General features: G+C 49.8%; 1 protein-coding gene across 1 annotated transcript in view; it reads left to right on the forward strand.

The window, feature by feature from the left end:
• The window catches only part of LOC110377436 (dystrophin, isoforms A/C/F/G/H), a 407,988-nt gene that overhangs the window by 6,613 nt on the left and 385,871 nt on the right, over window positions 1-15,504 (forward strand). The window contains 12 exon segments of the mRNA XM_064040791.1: window positions 36-647; window positions 957-1,967; window positions 2,240-2,425; window positions 2,506-2,745; window positions 3,147-3,275; window positions 3,684-3,842; window positions 3,916-4,194; window positions 4,753-4,946; window positions 5,885-6,166; window positions 6,299-6,479; window positions 8,408-8,650; window positions 8,773-8,932. Coding sequence (XP_063896861.1) covers window positions 36-647; window positions 957-1,967; window positions 2,240-2,425; window positions 2,506-2,745; window positions 3,147-3,275; window positions 3,684-3,842; window positions 3,916-4,194; window positions 4,753-4,946; window positions 5,885-6,166; window positions 6,299-6,479; window positions 8,408-8,650; window positions 8,773-8,932 — 3,676 coding nt within the window.

Below are 15,504 nucleotides of genomic sequence, written 5' to 3' on the forward strand. Positions count from 1 at the left end.
TAATATTAGTTAACGATAGTTTTTTCTGTCGTCAGCGATTCTATCGGACGTTGAGTGAAATCAAGTCGGAGGTGGAGACGATCATCAAGACGGGCCGCAAGATGGTGGAGGAGAAGACGGTGGAGGAGCCGCAGGAGTTCTCCAAGAAGATCGACCTGCTGAAGGAGCTGTACAACAAGCTGGGCGCGCAGATCACGGAGGCCAAGGCGCGGCTGGAGTACGCGCTGCTGACGGCGCGCGAGATACAGAACGACCTGCACGCGCTGGCCGCCTGGCTGGACGGGCTGGGCGCCGGCCTGGGCCGCCAGGCGCTGGAGCTGGAGATGTCGCGCATGGAGGCCACGCGCAACAAGCTCAACGCCAACTACGCCGAGTTCGCGCGCAACTGCGACCCCGCCTACCTGGACAAGCTGGCGGACCAGGTGGCCGACATCAACGCGCGCTGGGACCGCCTCAAGCGGCACGGCGTGGCGCCCGCCGCCGACGACGAGCTGCAGCGCTTCCTGGACGACGCCGAGCAGCAGCTGGAGTGCCGCGACACCGCCAGCGCCGCCAAGCTGCGCGTGCTGGCGGGCGAGCTGCGGCGCCGCGCCGCGCCGCCCGGCCCGCTGGCCCGGCGCCTGGCCGCCGCGCTGGACCGCGTCACGGTGAGTGTCTCTCTGCGCAGGTAAGTGTTGTGACGTCATAACACATTAACGACGCCGCGCGCCCCACTATACATATGTACATAGGACGGTGTCGGTGTAACGTGTGCTGTGAACTGCGCTTTGTGTCACGGTGTCCGCGCATACATGGGCCGCCTCGAGCTTGCTGGAGTCACCGCGGGGATCACGCTTGTATCACGCATCTCATCCGACGGACGGACCGCACGAGTTCACTAACATGTAAATAACGGTGTGACTAGTAACACATTAACGATGGGAGGGACACTATACAGCCGCGGTTTGTGCTTGCAGGCCGCCACGCAAGCGCACGCTGACGCAGCGGCCGCTGTCGAGTACGAGAACGTTACGGATACTATTAAGAGACGCCTAGAGAGTCCCGTTAACACTCCGGAGACCGAAAAACCGGAATTCAAAAAGTCTAAGATACCGCTCGCTCTCAAGAGTCCTGTACCTATAAAGAAAGAAATCAAAGAAGGTGGCCATAGGAGTAGGGGTTCGTCACTAGAGAGAGGCAAGCGAGTGTCCGAAAGTCCAATGTCGGACAGCGTGAACAGCGGCATGTCGACGGACTCGATAGAGCCGTCGGTGTCGCGCGTCAGCTCCGTGCCCTCCACGCCCGACACGCCCAAGAAGAACAGCAGCACCTTCAACCTGCTCTCCGACAGCGACCTCTTCACGCAGATCTCCAACAACAACATAGTGCCCCAGCCCGCCGCCCCCGCCCCCCCCGCCGACAGACCGCAGGCCGACCCGTGCCACGTGGTCGAGGTCAAGGAGCACGAGATAGTCAAGTCTACCGTCAGCCCCATAGAGCCCATGGAGATGTATCCCTTCGAAGCGATCGACGCCGTCGTCGAGTTCATACCGCAGAGCGTCGAGACCGTCGAGATCATCGACGACACCGAGAACGACTCTCTCACCGACTCGGACGACGCGCACTGCTCTCCCGGACCCGATGAGAAGAGACGCACCGTCGATTTGGGAACCGAACCTAAGACCTTTGTCGTAGAAGTCAAAACTCTGGAACAAAGAATGAAACCGACCCTCGGCATACTGAAGCGCAAGAGCAGCTCAGAGCAAGACGCGGCAAGCGCGGCGGCGGACGTGCCCGACGTGGTGGCCGGCGCCGAGCAGCCGCTGAGCCGGCGGGCGCAGCGCGAGCAGCTCAACGAGTACCTCATCCTGGACGAGGTGCCGCGCGAGCAGGCGGCGCTGCCCGAGCCGTCCGCCACGGCCGCCGCCGCCGCCGCCAGCCTAGCGCCGCACGAAGCTATATACTCGGAGGTGGACGACACGCCGCAGGTAAACCTTGTATTACAACTGTGATCTCACTTCAGTTTAGGACGCGTCGGATGTTTTGCAGGTTTTCCGAAGACCTCGTACCTTTTATTGAAGCGTTTATCGATGTTTAGATTAGATTTTTGTTTTCATGTTTTCTTTGTCAAGCTTTATTCTTCATGAGATGTGTTATATTAAGGATTTAAATGTATATGATTAGATTAGAATAATAAGGTGTGGTGTATCGGGCACGGTAGAGCGTTAAGGTCGCTTCTGACTGACACGTCCGCTTGCAGTTGCGTTTGACGTCGTGTAGCGAGTTCGACGACAAGCCGCCGCTGTCGACGTCGACGCCCATCAAGGCGGAGGAGCGCAAGCAGGCGGCGCAGGTGGTGGCCATGTCGCCCAAGCCGGCGCCCGCCGCGCCCGCCGAGCGCGGCCTGCAGCACGACCAGCACCAGACCGCCGACGACTCTACTAACGTCAGTATTCCTGTATTTACACAGTTTGTCGAATTCGTCATACGTTTTGTCGATAGAAGGTGAGCGTATGCTTGGCGCAGGAAGCAGAGGCGGTCGCGAGGGCGGTCCCGGAGGCGAGCGCGGAGGGCGCGGCTTCGGGCGCGGAGGAGGGCGCGGAGGAGAGCGCGGAGGCGGCGCTGCGCGCGCGGTTCCCGGCGCAGGCGGACGCGGAGCTGGCGGCGTGGGCGGCGGCGGCGGCGGCGCTGGCGCGGCGCATGGACGTCATGCTGCTGACGGTGGGCGGCGTGGCGGCCGAGCGCGACCCCGCCAAGCGCCTCGAGGTCAGTGCCCGCCGCTCTACTACTACTTAACTTAAAGTATAGGATCCCCTCATGGACCACTCTCACCGATCTGCTTACCGATCGAAAACTAATTTTTATCAAATGTTATATAAAAACAAAGGTATTGTTAATGGGTTGCCTAAACAATTTTGGTCAAAGTTAGGATTTATTTATTAAAAACAGGTAAGAAAATAACGATAACTGCACCTAACTGCTTACCGAATAAATTAACTTGCAGAAAAATTTACAAGAATCACGCTTTAAAACTTTAAAAGCGACTAAAGATATGTGACAATGAGATTCTATGATGAATGATGAACATTATCGCATTAAAATCAGCATAAGATGATAGCTCGATGTATGTAGCGACACATAGTGTAGCGATGTATGGCGGTGCGCAGATCCTGAAGAACCAGCTGGGGCAGCTGGCGCCCGACGCGGCGGCGCTGATCTCGCGCGGCGACTCGCTCGTGTACGACAAGCACAAGCACAGCCCGCTGCTCGCCGACTACCTGCAGACGCACTTCCAGGTGCCGCGCCCACTCTCACTCCTTGTTTTACTTACATGTACATCATCGCGCGAACTCTTATTATTACCTGTATATCGGGTGTAAAAAATAACCTAATCCATTATTCCATTCAGTGGTTTGGCCTCAGGAGTCATTTTTCGCAGGCTGGGCTTCCATGGTCTTCTAATTCTAGTACATTTTAATTATATTTGTTTAGTTTGAAAAAAACTCTTTTTTTATTTTTGCGTATTTTATTGTTTCCTTTAATGTATTTTATAATTAACGTATTTAATTTAGTGTGCTTAGGTAAGACACATTTTGTATACCTGTATTTTTACCTTTACCCTTTTATACCCGTTCCCGGTAACGCAATTAGTGTGCTGTTTTTTGTCGCCGAGTGTAGATGAATGATCATTAAATACCGGGCAGGACAAGCTGCGGAACAAGTGGTCCATGGTGATGTCGGAGATCGAGCAGAAGCGCGAGCTGGCGCTGCAGGCGGAGGACAACCTGAAGGAGCTGGACCGACTCGTGGACGAGCTGCAGGCGTGGTGCGACGCCTTCGACGACAAGCTGGCCAGCGACCCGGTACGTGTGCGCGAGTGTTGAGTGTGTGTGTGCGCGCGCTGTGTGGCGGCGTGTGACGTGTGTGTGTGTGCAGGCGGGCGCGCGCGCGGAGCTGGAGGCGCGCGCGGGCGCGGCGGAGCGCGCGGGCTGGCTGGCGCGGGCGCTGCGCGCGGCGCACGTGGGGCGCGAGCGCGGTGGCGCGGGCGCTGGCGGGCTGGGCGCGGGCCGAGCGCGCGGCGGGCGGTGCGGCCGAGCCGTGCGCCGCGCCAACCTGGCGCGCGAGGCGGTGGCGGCGCTGGCGGCACAGCTGCGCGCCCCGCCGCTCGGCGGACGCGACTACGACGACTTCCCGCTGCAGGAGGACGCGCTCGCGGTATGCGACCATACTTTACGACTCATTTCCCATTGTCAAATGCCCACATCAGACAAAAAAGTATCTCAATTTATTCTTGAAATGAAAATGAAAAATATTTTAAGGTTCTAAACAATTCCGACAATTATGTAAATATATATAGGCACTATACCTACCTTTTCATTACCATCGTTTCGGTCGAATACAAATCGCCATAATTTTCAAACATTCACTTAGAAGTTAGCTCAGCAATATTGATGTTCACCTCTCCTTTTAAGTTTAAAAACATGGTTCCAGAAGAACCCACTTTCCTTTTTATTTTGATTACATCTATGTTACTTGATCAATTAGGTATGATATGATTCTACAAAACCGATTTCGGTAATTTCTATAATATTATATTTATACGTATATTCAGGTTTGACGTCACATTTTGCATGCAGCTCAAAAGGCTGGCGTGCTTCAAAGTCAAAAAGTTTTTGTGTAACGCGGCTTGTCCAGCCTGTGTACTGTTAGTTAAATACCAGCAGTCGGAGTGTATGAGTGGAGACACATGTAGTACAAGTGTGGTGTCCGCAGCGAGTGCGCGCGCGTGCCGACAGCGTGGGCGCGCAGGTGAGCGCCGCCCTGCGCGCGCTGCCCGCGCCGCCCGCCGAGCCCGCCGAGCCACAGGCCGCGCAGGAGGCGCAGGAGGCGCAGGCCGCGCGGCTGCGCGACAAGCTGCAGCGCGAGTGGGCCGCCGTGCAGGACGCGATCGCGGCGAGACAAGAGAGGTACTTGCTTCTCCACACTTTCACTTTCACCAACATGATGCTTTATCCCTGAGTACGGTTTCTAATAAGGTTGTGTGTGCGTCCATCTTACCGTCATGGGTATGAAGGATTGATTACTAAGAATTTCTACTGATGCAGGCTAGGGTGAAGAAATTTTTTATTAAATTTTGACCTGAGTATAAAAATAATTTACATAAAAAAAAATACCTAATATTTTTATGGTGTATAAGTTGGCCATGGAGTTAATGCAAGCACGTCAAAGCCTAGACGTGTTTACTCGGCTGCCGTTAAGCAAATTCCCGTTAAACGACAACCTAAGGCTATTGTAGGAACTCAGAGTCACCCCGAAGTAACCTAAGGCACGGTTCATCTTGAACCTAGCAACGGGAAGGTTGATGCAGATGGTTTCATCAAGGTGGAGAGGAAAAAGAAGAAGCCATCTAGTCGGAACCAATGCGGAACTACATTGACGAGTCCGAACATGCTGCGTGTCCAGCTATACCTAAAACGCAGTTGTATGTTTCGCGCTTGCGTTACTCTACGAAGGTCGAGGAGATCGTGGAGTATATTCGAATGAAGACCAACTGGATTTTGAGAGTCGAGAAGTTAGAGTCGAATCATAACACAAACTTTAAATCGTCTGTGGTACATGTGTCGACATCAGCATCAGCAGCATCTCGACATGTTTCAAGAGCAGTTTTGGCCGAAGGGTGTCGTGTTCCGGCGATTCCGCGGGAGGTTACGCGGCACCACGAAGTGCAACATGACACCGCATATTTGTGTATACGCGTAGCTTTTAATTACTTTATTTTTGTATGTCTTAGTTTATAATATTGTAATGTAATTCCTTTATGTATTGTATTTTCTATGGGCCCTAGTTGCCTGAAATAAATTAACAAATAAAAAAAATAATATGGAGATGTGCGGTGTCGGTGCAGGTGGCGCAAGTGCCAGACGGAGTGGGCGTCGCTGTACGCGCTGCTGGAGGCGTGCGGCGCGTGGCTGGACGGCGCGGAGCGGCGACTGGCGGGCGCGGCGCCGGACGTGGCGGCGCTGCGCGCGGAGCAGGCGGCGCGCGCGGAGGAGGCGGCGCGCGCGCGGGCGGCGGGGCGCGCGGTGGTGGCGGCGTGCGGCGCCCCGCTGTCGCGGCACGTGCAGGAGCAGCTGCAGCAGCTCGCCGAGCGCTGGCACGCCGTGGCCGCGCGCCTGCACACCGACACGTACGTCGCTCTGTTGCTCCGCGAGGACACCACTTTTTCTTGCTGCTGCTTATAACCTTTCTTCTCAAAGCCGAAAGGACACGTCATGTTTGTTGTCATGTATTTACGAGGAACTTATTACGCGTTGTACAGAAGTGAACCGGAGGAACCGCCGACTGCGGAAGCTACCACTGACACTGAACAGAGCGAGACGGAGACGCAGTGGGCGGAGACGGCGCAGGCGCAGCTGCGCTCGGTGGCCGAGCTGCTGGACACCACGTGCGCCAACGTGTCGGACCGCACGTGCCTCGCCATCCGACACAGTCTCGTCAAGGTGACATGTCTGTCCGATACCTTTGTCTACTCCACCGACAAACTGTTCCTTCAGTCTACAATATAACATTTCATATATCTAAAGGTCATTTTCAAAAAAAGCTTTAGCAGAAATTACTATTAAACACTGCCGTTATTAAACTGTAGATTTGAATGAATATGTACGTGTATTACATTTTTGTGTGACTCTTCATATATAGCTGGCCACAGGATACCGTCACGCTGGACTATAGTAATGAGAACATCTACAGAAAATCGTAAATACATATGTTTTTCCGCGGTGGAAGCCGGTACACTCGCGTCGGTAGTGTCGGCGCGAGACGCGGGTGACGTCACTCGCAAGTCTTACTGCGTTCTGCTCAGTGGATTTGCTTCGAGTCATTCTTTGTAAACTGCGTCACTATTGCGCTAAACTTAAGGCTTATACATACATAATCTTATATTACACAAAAAGCAAATACATAAATACAATATAACTATCGTTGATAAAATGAGTGAGGACGTACATATATTGAGAGAGCCAGCGTGCCGGCAGAAGTACCAACAAACCGGCGCGGCATTCACGTCACTCGCGTCACTGCTCGCCGATATAAAAATAGCCGACGCAGTTATATTTACGACGGTTCACAAATAGATCGCTGTTTGTTTGTATTCTGATAAACACACGCCACGCGACGCCGTCGCTCTTTGTCAATGTTGCATTTCGGTTATGATTCAATCTTTATAGTCATGAATTCTGATATTCATCTGCGCAACCTGTCCGAGTCGAGATCGCTGGGTACACGGGAAGCTATTCGCACCGTGTTCGAATCTTACGTATATATTGCTATTTAGAGGAGTGGATGCACACGGCGCCTCGTACAGTTGAGATATAACGGTTGCAAGTATTGCGCGCATTTCACATTCTACATCCAAGTGGTTGATGTTGTGCTAGCGTGGCACGAGTGCGGCAGACGGCGCGTCCCGGAGAGCGGCCGGCTCCGGCGCGGCCCACGACTACACTTTGAATTTTAATATATTGAATGTGCTTCTGAAATAAATATGTAAATGTATGAAGTGCAACAAGTACAACAAGTGCAGCGAGAGCACAGTGCGCGAGTATAAGGAAGCGCAGAGATAGGCGCGCGGTCGCCGGCACGCGGCTATTTCTGAAGCTATGAAAATATTCGTGTCCCATGCTGCGGCGCCACTCGCGGCGCGGTTCCGCCAGTACTGAGTGTAGTGAGTGTGGTGACGCTACGTGCGAGTGCCGCGTCCGCGCGTCTGCTGACCCGCGCTGCTCTCAGCCGACTGTATGTAGTGTAACTACTTCTTTATTTCTGCATAAAGCCCGCAGTGTTCGTACAATCTGTGCGTTGCGATGGTATACCCGATACGAGTATGTTGGAGAAATAACTTCCATTACATATTTATATGTCTACTTTAAATTCCTATTTATACAAGTACATATTTATATCTCATATATCTCGTCAAATAACTTTGCAATTCTGAAGCTTGTGAAGTGAAGTCAGCACAAAGATTTTAACTGTTGTGCAGTTTTGTTCAAAAATTGCAAACAGTTCAACTTCAGAGCGGTTATGTTATTTGACGAGATATGTAACAGAAGTAAAAGAAGAACTTGTGGCTAAGTCAAAGCCGTTTGAATCAATCAATCATAAAGTAAAGCAAGTTCGGACAGTTTTATTGGTCATAAGAATAAGTGTTTATTATTGGCTCTATTATGATCGTCATTAGTTTTTTTCATTATTTCACTGCAAGGCAAAAGCTTCTTTTCACACAATCACCTGGTTCGCTGAAGACGGATGCGCGATATCAGAATATTTATTCTCAATAATGTCAAGTGATCAAATCTGACATGGTAATGTTAGATGGACCTAGTGAGGTGTGTTCCCGATGTAGCGAGCTCGTAGTGATGAGCGTGTTGTGCAGGCGCGCTCGGAGGAGCTGGCGGGCACGCTGCAGGCGGCGCGCGGCGGCGCCGAGCTGCGCGCGCAGCTGCAGGCGGCGCAGGGCAAGCTGGCGGCGCACGGGCTCTTCCTGGGCGACAAGCTGGCGGCGCTGGAGCAGCACAGCGCGCGTCTACGGGCCGCGCTCGCGTGGGCCAGCGACGCCGTCGCCGCGCTCGACGCCGCGCCGCCGGACCAGCGCCAGCACAAGCTCGACGAGTTGGCGGTCAGTGTCGCTGCCATTAGCTTGTTTTTATTGTGTTATCGGCTCTTTACTTTTAATTAGTTTATTGACATATGCTAAGCTGTACTTGTAAGCTGGGTTGACGTGTCGCGGTGTGCCGGCAGACGGAGTGCGCGTCCCGCGCGGCGGACACGCGCGGTGTGCTGGAGGCGCAGGCGGCGCTGGAGCGCGAGTGTGGCGCGGCGCGGCAGAGCGCGGCGGGGGAGCTGCGCGAGGCGGCGCTGCGCCTGCGCGACGCCTGGGCGCGCCTGCCCGCTCCGCCCGGTGAGTGCCGCCTTGTGTCACTACAGCTTGCTATCAGAGCTTACATAATCTTGCTTGTGTCGTCGCGCTGTCGGGAAATAAACGGTTGGGATGCTAACTCCTCGTTTTATTCAATGTTACACACTAGAATAACCCTGATACACTCTAAATACTAGCCTGGAAAATGCACTAACATTATATTCTGAGGGACTGGCAGTCTGACGACTGGCGACTGGGCACGGTAGTACACGATCGAATTATATTTGGTAGATGGTAGCTAATCCACTAACTCTCGCACGACACTACACTGTCGCTAATGGTACTGTCGACTGTAGCGTAACAACATTAACTTGTCTTGAAAACAATGTTCACAACACATATCAACATTCATCAGACTGCGATACTATTGTTAAAAAGATTTAATCACATAATAGGAATCATTCAATGTATCGAAACAAACATGATCGTGTGGTTACCCACTGAAAAATTATCTTAATGGCTCTTCACATAAAGTTTTATAGAAACCATTTTCTTTGCGTGGTAATTTAATAAGGAAATTGATCAAATATGTATAACAAAACTAAATGTGCGGTCTGATGAAATAAGGAGAGAAATTACTTGGAGTGGCACAAACAATGGTACCTAGCAGCAGTCAGCAGTCGCACAAATCACAAGAGTGCAATCGGAGTAGCGCCACGCCTTATATTAATGTCATACAAACTATTCAATTTAAAAATATATCAAATGCTACAAATAAATTAATAGTGCTTCCATAGTACCTACCTAATAGACATTTTCGTCAATTTCTGCGAATTTATCGTTGGGTTGTGATGTTACTGAAGTCAAAAACATATGCGTGTTGAATTATCTAATATCGGCCGGTAGCTAGTTGTTCCCAAACATTAGAATAATAGCAAGGCATCTGCATGCCGAGACGTGAACTTATTTCCACTACAAACAGCGGGCGAGGCGCGAGGCAGGCGAGGCGCGAGCACTGCCTTGCTGCGGCTGCTGCTCATGCACAGGTGTCACACTAACAAGAATGTTGTAGTAACCGCGATTTCTCGTCACTCGCGCCTCTCCAAATATTCTCACAAAGCTTGCAAACTGCCTTATTATTAGTGAGTTTGCGACTAGCGCTCAGTCGGGCTGGAATGCGGCGCACTACCCGCTCACGATAGCGACAGTCGGCTCTAAATACTAAACATTTTCTGCGAACATCTCGCTGCGAATCCTGCTTTCATTTCCAACGAAGCTCGGAAAGTGGGTCGACTGAAAGAGACACGGCCTACTTATCTGAGAACGTCGCTGCAAGACGAAAAACTGGAATAACAAACAATGGGCGGTGCGGCGCGACACAAAGCAAGTGGGCCGCCGCGCAATCAGCGCCCGCACCGTCTCATCCGCCGCCGCGCCAGTGTCCGCCGCACCGAGCCACTCGGGGCTCTCCGCGGTGTTCATCATCATTGTGAAGCGGCATCTGGTTGCACCCTCGTCACTTATGTTTCTCACCATCCAACAAACGGGGCAATGATTATTTGTTATCGGTCATACTAGCTGTTATTGTATGTTACATTACTGCTAAGTTTCAATCGTAAACATTCAATATTCTCTGCTTGAAAATAATAAGTGTGACGACCGAAGTAATTAGGGTATGCCTACAGTGCCCGCTACGGTAGATCCGCCACTGCTTATGACGATAATAATAAAAAACTGGAAATGTATAGGTATAAGCTTATCTGAAATATCGCATTCTTCTGCGCTCTTCTGCGCACTTCTGCATTTACGGTGCACGGCGTACTTAAAATACGGTAGTGTAAGCGTTATTGCAGCTCAGACGAGCTTTACCTACTATGTATTTTAAACTGTTTAAGGCTATAATCGGCATACATATATATTCGGCCAGCAGTCTGAGTACACTCTGTGTGCACTGCACTATATTGCATATTGTGCTGTGGTGTATACAAGCCGGGCGATGGTGTCGGAATGTGCGAGTTTTGTGTGACGAGGTGTTTGTTGTTCATGCTGTAATGTACGCTCTGACTGTCGGAATGCGCTAATGCGCGACCAGTTCCATTGTCCGCCGAATTCGGCAACTGCCAAGCAATATCGTGTTGTATAAGTGTGCAGTGTTTACACACGTTGTAGCACTTGTAGGAATGTTTCGTACACAGTGAGGGACCTTACAATTCTTCCCTTTTACCTAATGTTAGGCAGAAAGTGATCTCAGCGTAAAGCGAAACATCATTGTATGTGTTTGGGACATGTGTTGTGAAGTCACGACGCTGCTCGCTGTTCCTGCCATTAATAGCAGCATCTTAAAGGAGGAGCACGAAAATATATCTTGAAGTTGGTTTTCACATTGTTTACTTCAATAACAATAATAATTTAGGTACATAATAATGAATGAACTACTTGTTTGTGATTAACGCATGCGGCCGTATGAATGTAATCAGGTGGTTTGTGTTGGTGGTGGCTGGTGGCTGGTGCACTGGGTATTGTGAACTAACGAGGTGTGAGCAGCTCGGCGGTGGCGGCATCCGATGCACATTACATGACGTGTCAACCTCACGTCACTACATACACTGGTTTGTTTGGTTGCACCTAATCCTTGTCTGTTGTGGTTCATTTTCTTCCTTGTTATAATAAGTTTTGTTGCTAAAACATAGTTTTTCTATTTCAGGTAAGTGCTCAATATATTGTATGTCTACGGCAGTAGGTGAGTATACCCCGACCGGGCGGGACATTACCGCCGGCTGTACGGCTGAGAATTATTTGAATTCGCAGCTTTTACTGCACTCGGGAGCAATGGAATGTTTTATAAATCTAGTATTTCGATACCCGGAGTTCGCACAAATACCGCTCTACTGATTTACGAGTTTGTTTAAGAAAAGCTTTGTGAAGTAGTTCAGCCAAGATTTACAGGGTAGTTTTATTTAAGTTGGACATAAGCTGCATTCTGTGGCCACATCAAGATAAAATTAACCGTGCCATTGAATATTAATTTGTTTATGTTGTATGAGTAATTTATATACTATCTAATATTTACTTAAACTATTTAAAACTAAAATAATAATATAACACCTTTAAAATGATGTAAGTAGGTAGTGATGTTGGCGGCTAGTGGGTCGCTTTTGTGTGGTCCCGCAGTAGTCCCTAATGAATTCTGTGAGCTAGTGTATTTATAAAATAACCTTACGTCGTCGTAACATTAGCGTGCACAGTGCGGTGAGGTGCGTGAGGTGCGCGAGCGCCTCGCGGGAACACAATGCGACCCCATGTATTCGTTGTGCGGCTCCGACGCTACGTGCTCTCGTAGCAATGCCTACGTTATTTCGCGCGCTCGTAGCTCTCGTAGCACGTCGGCCGCGTAGCAATGCAGTCGTAGCACTTCACTACAAAGTCGCGTTCGCTACGAGAATGCTACGTGAATGTTCCAACATGGTATTATATAAACATAGCAGAGCCTAACAATCGAATCTTCATTCCTATGTAGTCTGCGTGAAAAGGAACTAAACGTTAAATGATAGGAGTAGATAGATTATTTCATTCACTAAATTAATAGAAATACCGACGCAAACAAACAACTAAAATGATCATCATCAAGTAGTGAACTCTAAGTTATTTTAAATTTACAAGATTATATAAATAGTTTGAGTATTTGTAGTATATAGGTTGAATTGGCATTTAATCGTGTATAAGTATAATACTATAAGAATATGATATATGTGCGCTGCGGGCTGCGTGATGCGTGTGTGTGGTGGTTGGTGCAGCCGCGACGACATCCGCGAGGCGTCAATGAAACAAGGCAACATTGAGGCGTCGCGTGTCGCGGGCGGGGGCGGCGTGTGGGGAGTGGGGGGGGGGTGGCGGAGGGCGCAGGGGATAATTTCCCTCTCGTTGGGCGGCAGTGGCGGCAGTGGCGGCGGGGCGCGCACGCCGCACACACGCGCCCTGTCGCGACCCTCGCCTGCACCGCTGCAGATATCACGCGATCGATTCACACCTAATACTGAGTCCAAATATTCACTAAATCCACCTGATCAACCAAACTAACTGTTGTTTACATTTGCACGAGACGCTCCGGCGTGCACGTGCCTCAGCGTTACAATAAAGTTTCTACTATTTACTCAGTCCACAGTTGATTAAGTTGAGCGCGCGAAAACTATTGTGATGTCACAACTAGTGGCGGACACGAGCGCTTTGTGGCACTGAGTGTCAGTATAGAACACATTACATAGTTGTGAGTGAACATAATAGTGGTCATGCCGGTGTGGAGTGTAGTGAGGCAGCAGTAGTAACGCAGCGGTAAGTGTCGGCTGCGTCACGTGACGACGCTGTCAGCTGACTGTCGCGCTCTCCGGCGGCGTGGAGTAGTTCGTCACGTGACGACCCCCGCGGCCGATCAGCGTTATCTTATTATTTATTATGTCTTGCGCTACCCCTTGCACTTACAGTATCAGCCGCGCCCCCTGCAATCTTCTCATAATTCCACATTACTGCCAACTTTGTTTTTTAAATATTCTCGAAATGCATTCAGTTGTATTTTATTTAAATTAACAGATACATAGATTTTCAAACTAAAATAATAAATCTAAAATAATAAATAATAAAACTGTGTTCAGTAGTTTTTGAAAACCCTTCTCTATGTTGTGTTTTCGCTTTGTTTGTATTCGTTTATTTAAATGTAATCCGTCCAACAAATAAAGCGGGTACTTATAACGCAGGTTGTAGTGTTGCACTGGCCACCTGTAGGCGCTGCAATCATTCCACATCACATGCTCATTGCAAGGTAATGCGTCTGCGGCGGCACATCGCGTGCGAGACTGTGTGTGTGTGTGTAATCGAATATTCAGTTGCGGGTGCGATACCGACAGATCCAATTTACAAAGGTATAAATTATCGGCAGAAGAGACGAATTCCAATCGCTTACAAAGTTCTCTCACAAAAGAAGCAGAAACACGCGTGTATGGATTATCTGATAAGTAGGGCAGTCTCACGCATGTTTTATTCAGGGCCAGTCGCGAGGCTTCGGTTTTATTCAATAACGATATCACAAAACATTCGGCCGCGATCCGGGAATTAAACAAAAACACTCGCTACTCACGTAAGCTGCTTAACTTGCCGCCATTGTAAAAAGTAAAGAAAGGGTTGCCTTCAGTACCTTGCCCTTGTTTGTGATCATTACGACGGAATGGATTAAAATCTTACCTTCAGTGCAATTCCCTTTTAGAAGTTTATCAAGTGAATATGAATGTAGGTATAAAGCAGATGTTGGCAGGAGGTGGTCGGTCGCCGCAGAACGTATTTGTGGAGAATGTGTGCTCTGTGTGTGCTACTGTCAGCAAACACTTTGTCCGCAACTTACTGATACTTACGCGCTCCGATCGTCCCCAGACTTTTGTTGTGAAGCTCTATATACTGGGAATGTTATGAAGACGCATCGCTCCCATCAATATAGAACCATCAGGCGGGGGGCAGCAGTGCGAACTGATAGTCAAACATAATAAATATATCAGCGCATACAGTAACAGCAAGCTTTTAGCTGATGGCTGCAGCGGCCGGCGCACTGCTCTGCTCATATGTATAGGAGTTGCAAAGCCGAGGCTGATGCATATTTTCTACTGAATATTACTGATTCAGCTGAAAATACTTAATTTGCTTAATATTCAGAAAAAATGGCCTTAGAGTGAGGAAGCCGGTAGTGGAGTCACTCGACCGTTATCTCGTATCCACTAGTGTGTTCGACGTGAACACGTATCGAGCGTACAGTCGAGCAGTCCGCATGAAGTGGCACTTCAGCAACAGCCGACAGCCGTAAAACAAGAGCGAGGTCAAGGTCAGGTCCGCCATTACTTGTCTCGTTAACTCGCAGCTACAAGACGCGGGTAATGGCTGCGAGGCGAACTAGCGCGCCGACATCCTGCGGCGGTAGCGAACCTATATTCACACTAATCGGTACTTACAATCACTCACCACTTAGATAAATACTATAAACGGGTAACGTGTACATAGTTTTCACATTACTTACGACGCGAGATCGAACCCACACACTCATACTTGAGAGGTTGGTTCTTTACCTACTAGGCTACCATGACTTCCACACCCAGATGTGCGCGCAATTTATTAGTTTTCTACAAAATCAATTAAAATAAACATAGTGTTCGGTAAGAGCGTGCCGGTATGTCGCGCGTATGTGGAGCGCGTTTCATTACGCGGAACTCAGATTTAGTGACACTTAACTGTTTACTACTGACAATATTGTAGCGGTTGTGTGTCAGTCGAGTTATTGCTGGATACTCGTGTGAGTGCTACGTTCATGTCTTTACATTGATGTTAAACATGCGCTAGTTCGAAAAGTGTATAAAGTGGTTTTATTGTAACTATAGAAAGAGGAGCTGAATCATAGGAATACTTATTGCTTCTTCGGTTCAGGTTATCTGGAGAGCGTCTCCGCAGTTTGTTGTGAGGATGAGCCGCGCGGGGCTGCTGCCGAGGTGTGCAGCGCACCGGCTGTACTTCACGGTTAGCTTGGAAACTGCAATAACACTTTGTCAGCTTTAATTTAAAATATAGTAGATAGTTATCTTTCC

This window comes from Helicoverpa armigera, chromosome 23, assembly GCF_030705265.1.
Source record: "Helicoverpa armigera isolate CAAS_96S chromosome 23, ASM3070526v1, whole genome shotgun sequence".
In the NCBI taxonomy this organism is placed as follows: domain Eukaryota; kingdom Metazoa; phylum Arthropoda; class Insecta; order Lepidoptera; family Noctuidae; genus Helicoverpa; species Helicoverpa armigera.